The 6,000-nt window shown below is 49.5% G+C and overlaps 1 protein-coding gene across 1 annotated transcript in view; it reads right to left on the bottom strand.

Annotated features, from left to right (window-relative positions):
* Window positions 1–5,656, bottom strand: part of SCARB2 (scavenger receptor class B member 2) — a 77,627-nt gene extending 71,971 nt beyond the window's left edge. Inside the window, exon 1 of the mRNA XM_005681792.3 lies at window positions 5,199–5,656. Within this exon, the coding sequence (XP_005681849.1) occupies window positions 5,199–5,315 (117 nt within the window). The 5' untranslated portion in view covers window positions 5,316–5,656. The remainder of the gene's footprint in view (window positions 1–5,198) is intronic.

The following is a 6,000-nucleotide window of genomic DNA, read 5'->3' on the forward strand; positions in this document are numbered from 1 at the left end:
GAGCTAGCGTGAGGGTGCCTCATTTCCTCTGACAGCACAGCTCCTCTTTAATGCCAAGAAGTGGAGGACGATGTGATGTGTGAGGGTAGAATTTACGGTCACCAGGAATCTTTTGAAAGGGAAGAAGGTGCTAGTAATTGCTCTAGGATAACAGATGTAAATAAGCCAGAACTGTCACAGGCAATGGGATGTATGATCACCTTCCAGATGGGAAAAGTGAACTAGAAGACCCAGTTTGTGCGCCTAACTTCATCATGTGGTCTTTGATAAGTCACTTCTCTACGTTTCCAGGGTCATACAGGGGTAAAGGTAATTCAATACCCTAATATGTGCATGCGTGCTAAGTCGCTTCAGTCATGTCCAATTCCTTGTGACTCTAGGCTGTAGCCCGCCAGGCTCCTCTGTCCATGGGATTCTCCTGGCAAGAATACTGGAATGGGCCGCCATGCTGTCCTCCGGGGGATCATCCTGACCCAGGGATCGAAACTGTATCTCTTAGATTACTCCATGGCAGGCAGATTCTTTACCACTAGCGCCTCCGGGAAGCTCCTAATTTGATACCCACCACTATCTATATTCGAATTTACAGTCTCAGTTTCCTTGACTAGAAAATAACAGATTAAGCGATGCCTACTCTAAGATTCTATGTCTTTATAACCCTGAAGAAAGGCAAATCAGGAAATGGGGTTGCTAGGCAAGAAGGAGCCCTTGAAGATTATATATAGTTGACTGTCTTTATATAAACAAAAACGAAGATGTTTTACTCATTTGACTCTTTTAAAATATCACACAGCTTTACCAATCAGTGTTACTTGCTTAAACTGTCAGGGATTATATCTTATCTCTTCGAGCTCCAAGGTTGCTCTCACTCCCTGCACAGGCCAGCTGGTATTTGCCCAGGGCCTCAGGTTTCCAGTGAAGGGTAGGTGACTCTGTCATGTTCGTCCCATCCCTGAGCCCTAATGCTGCCGTCCTTCCTTGGTCTATGAATAGGAAGCAAAGTGTCAACAGTCTCTTGCCCTCTCGCTGCTTCCCCTGCCAGCCCATCGCTTATTAGCCAACTTTGCCCTTGGCCAGCTTGCGCCCTCATTTCTGGGAGATATTCAAACTGTCAGCAAGCTGAAAGGCAAATTTAATATCCTGCGCTGCAGAGTTGCTCTCAAGCACAGGTCACGTACCTGTGTCATGGAATCTCAGGATTTTGGAGCTAGAAGGACCTTTATCTACTCTTAAGTTCCTGTCTGTGAAAAGAACAGCTGGAAACAATAAATGTTTATTGTTGGCTGTGCAGATATGTTGCCTATACAAATAACGATAACAAATTCAGGCACCAGGAAGGGACTGTACTATATGCTTTACATCAATCCTTTTATTTCATTCTTGCAACAACTCAAAGGTAGGTATTCTTATGACCCGCATTTTCAAGATGAGGAACCTGAGGTTTTGAGGGGGTTCAATAATTTGCTACTTGGCTTGTCCAATTTAATCCAAGTATTTGTTAGTGACCGAAAAAGGAGTTTTCACCAAGCTCTGCTGATTCTTAGGACACTGTTCTTTCAACTAAAACAATTAGAAGTGAGGCAGCAGGCAGTTAGCTTACCCACCACGTACCAGGCACTGCCCTAGTTGCTAGGACAATTAGTGGAGTTACCAGATGAAATGTAACATAAAACCGTGCCCTTCTAGGTTCTAGACAGAAAAAGAGATTGCTGGGTCCCTGCAAAGCTCTGTCTTCAGGGAGGTCAAAATGCTCAATAAAGAGGGCCTGGCCCATGCTCAGAGTATCCTCCAGGATGTCGGTATGAGCAGCCAAGAAGGGAAAAATTTCTCTGCCTCTTCTGCAACTGAGAAAAGTAAAGAGAAACAGTTGGGCTTCCCTGGAGGCTCAGTGGTAACCAATCCACCTGCCCATGCAGTACATGCAGGTTTGATCCCTGGATTGGGAAGATCCCCTGGAGAAGGAAATGGCAACCCACTCCAGTATTCTTGCCTGGGAAATCCCATGGAGGGAGGAGCCTGGTTGGTTAAGTCCGTGGGGTCACAAAACAATCAGACACGACTGAGTGACTAAATAACAACAACAAAGACAAACAGTTACAGGGCTTTCTCAATGTAAGGCAGACTATAACAAGCCCAGAATGGAACCAGACTGTCCTGGTTCCTTCCACTCTACTCAATAGCCGAGATCAAAATCTCCCTTCAGTCATTTCTGGCTGTTGCGGGCCCCAAAGACAATTATCAAATGAGACAGAGTCTTCTAATAGGAATTATGTTACTAAGCTTCTCACAATTAGCCCAACCTGCTCATTTGATTTTCATCCTTTTTCTCTCTCCTCTTTTTGATGTAGACAAAGCAGGAAATGGACAATCTTCAAAGGAAAAAAAAAATTAAGAACAAGAAATATCAGATTGTATTACAAGTATATTAAAGTAAGTTATGAATGAATTTTCCATAACAACGTTCATGGAAATGATGATGGAAGCTGTCATTGGGCACCTGTTCCAAGCCTGACACCTGCTTAGTGCTTTACACAGGTGACCTCACTCAGCTTCACAACAGCACACATACAGGCAGATCCTAGGTCTGTGTGAAGCTCATACAGTGTATGGAGGCTGTCCCTAAGAAAAGAAAACATTGCATACAGAATTAGGTAGAGGGCCTTGGAAGGGCCCGTGCAAGTGAGGGACCCAAAGCGTAAGCTTTGTGAGTTTCATAGTAAATGCACCCCCAAGATGGCTAACATTCTCACTTCTCTCAGGAACGAAACAGGTTCAGAGAAGTTATATAACTTGCCCAAAGGCAAACAGCCTAGAAATGTCAGGGCTAGGATTTGAACATAGGGTATCTAACCTCCAATCTCATGTATTTTTTATTTGCTTCTAACAAAAATAAAACTGCTATCATTTACAAATAACTATCGTGGTGGTGGTGGTTAGACGCCCCATGAACTGGAGCCCTTCAGGCTCCTGCGTCCATGGGATTTCCTAGGCAAGAATACTGGAGTGGGTTGCCATTCCTTTCTCCAGGGGATCTTGCCACCCAGGGATTGAACCCATGTCTCCTGCATTGCAGGTGGATTCTTTACTGCTGAGTCACCAGGGAAGCCCTACAAATAACTATACATACTACTATATCCCATGAAAAGTACACCCATTTTCTCTAGTAATTCTTATAATTCTTCTATTTACATGAATAGTTGTTATCCTCATTTACAGATGGAAAAGCCTAGAATTAAGAAAGGTTAAGTACTAGCCTAAGGTTACCCAGCTAGTACACGGTGGAGCCGGATTCATGCCTGCGAATTAACCTGCAAAGTCCTTACTGTTTCCACCATCTCATGCTACCCCCCTACAGGCGACCCAGGAAAGCGGAGTGGCAGTGATGGTAATGCGTGACCTCTGGTTGTCTTACCATATTTCCACACCTGTCCACACCTAGCCCTGTCATTAGTTTCACACACCACGTGGTGCAGTGTTCCTTAACAGGGTGAGCCAGTTCTGAAAGTTTACTTCTCCTGTACTTTCATTTACAGTCAGATCAGAGTCCATTCTTCATGGAGAAAACCACCTTTAAAAGCCAATCACCAAATATCAGTGCAAACTTAAGCCGCAGCCCAGCTGCCTTACAACTGCCCTCCACCCTCACCACCTCCCTACCCACTGCCCATGAATGTAGACCCACAGAGCATCCAAAGGCTGACAATGCCTGAGGCACAGGGTGGGGAGATCACCCATCTCAAAGACCTCTCCTGAAATAGCCGTTCAAAGCCACACAAGAAAATCCAATTGACTATCACTGGATTGCTTAACTCTAGACACCCAAGCAAGAGGTTATATCCTTAAAGAGGTTACATCCTTAAACTACCTTGCCAAGGACAGGTGGACAAGGGTGGAGAGATTCAATTTAGTTTTTTCTTTGAACATGCTTTGAACAATGGCCTTTGAGAAGCTCAGACAGTGGGTTCTGTCACCCCTTGACAATGTGAACTTTTAAAAAATTAAACTATGCTTTGCCAGGGCATTTTTTTTTTTAAGTGGCTTCAGATTTCAAGTAATCGATGGCTTTTAGAAACCTCTATTTAAAAATATAGGTCTCTTGCCACCTGGAATGAAACAATTTTGCTAATTGGGAGCGCAGTGACCAATTCTGGAGGAGGCCCCAGCTTTTATTATCTAGCCAACAGCAAGTGTAAACGAGTGGAAGAAATCAGGCAGTGATGGGTGCTAACAAGAAAGGCTTCTCCAATAACTGTTTTAAAAGGAAAAAGTGACCCCAGTAACTCTCTCTGGTTCCTCTTTCCACACAGATTGGTGGATGTGGGTCAAAGGGCAGGAGAAATGACCACTGGTGAAATCATAGGATGGAGAGGTCTGAAGTGACCAGCTCTCCAGCCCACTCATCTGAGAGGAAGAGATGGGCTCAGATTAAGAATTTAAATGCAGCTTTGCCTAAGCTTAGGGTTGTTTGCGGAGAAGGCGATGGCACCCCACTCCAGTCCTCTTGCGACTTAGCAGCAGCAGCAGGGTTGTTTGAGAGGAGCAAGAAATCCCTGTTGAGACAAAGCAGCACAGACTGCTGGTACAAGACACCAAGCTGCTAAGTCAGCTAGTCAGCACAGGCTCTGATGAACTGAAATGTCACCCAGCCCGGAGGCCTGGCCTGCCTACCAAGTGCGGGGCTCAGCCCAGGAAGGCAGGAACACAACAGAGGAGGCACCAGCCTCTCATCCCCATCTCACACCACTTCAAAGGCCAGGGCAAGCAGCCAACACACCTGCGGGGTGGCGGTGTCTTTCATTTAGTTTTTCTTCATAAAGTGGCAGGGAAATGAGTTTGGGCCCAACAGAGATTGGGGCGCGGGGAGGGCCCCGAAAACAAATGACAGAATGTAAGTGAAAGCCTTCTTTCAAAGTCTAGACCCACAGTCTTGTTTATTACTCTAAAAGGAACAGAATTATTCCTCTCCAGCCTTCCTTAACTCTTACCCACCCAGCCCAAGAAGACAAGGAAGAAAGGAGGGCCCTAGCCTCTGGACTAGGGTTATAAGGGGTGCAGATCCACCCCGCACAAGGTTCAGCAGTGGGAGGGTGGGCTGAAAGTGTCCCCCCCAACCCGGCTCGCGCGCGCGCGCGCGCGCGCACACACACACACACGCGCGCACACACACACACACACACACACAGCCCGCCACGCCTCACCTTCTCGATCGTCTGGTCCACGGCCTTCTGGAAGACTCGGGCCACCAGCAGCGTGATGCTAGTCACCAGCAACAGCAGGGACAGCGTCCCCACCGCGTAGAAGCAGCACCTGCCCATTCCGCGCACCGCTCCAGGGCCGGGAGGCCGGCGACCGGAGGAGAAGGAAGGAGGGAGAGACGGAGGGGCGCCGGCGGAGCGGCCGGAAGACCCGGGACCCTCGGGCGCCTGCGGCCCAGCAGAGGGGCCCGGCTCCCGGCTCCGCGACTGGGCGAGAGCGGCCCCGCTTGCACCCGGGCGGCCGGAGGGGAGAGGGAGTCTCGCTTTGGTTTCGCTTTCTCCGGCCGCGGCCGCCGCGGCGCCCGCCTGGCGCAGCTCGCGAGGCAGAGGGAGCGCGCAGCGCGGAGACGCTCGCCGGCCCGGCCCGCCGCAACCCCGGGAGGCGACAGGCGGCAGCTGCGCGGGGAAGCGGGCGGGGCGGAGGCTGAGCCCGCAGTCATGTGCCCCGCGGCAGCGGCCGCGATTCGGCCCGAGCGCCCCGCGGCCGGTCCCGGGGGCCGCCCAGCCCCGGCGGCTCCCTGACCCTCGCCCAGCGACGCCCCCGCCCTCTCGCCGCAGGCCCCGCGGTTACCGCGGGAAAATCGCCTGCTCTCCCCGTCTCTACTCTCTCCCCAAGATACGAGCTGCGGGCTACCAAGCGCCAAGCGCCGGGGATTCAGGATGGATACACGCTGCCCCTGCTATCTACGCGAGCTCACAAGTTAGCGGGACACTGTTACAGCAATTAAAGCACAATGTAACTAGT

This window comes from Capra hircus, chromosome 6 (assembly GCF_001704415.2).
Source record: "Capra hircus breed San Clemente chromosome 6, ASM170441v1, whole genome shotgun sequence".
In the NCBI taxonomy this organism is placed as follows: Eukaryota; Metazoa; Chordata; class Mammalia; order Artiodactyla; family Bovidae; genus Capra; species Capra hircus.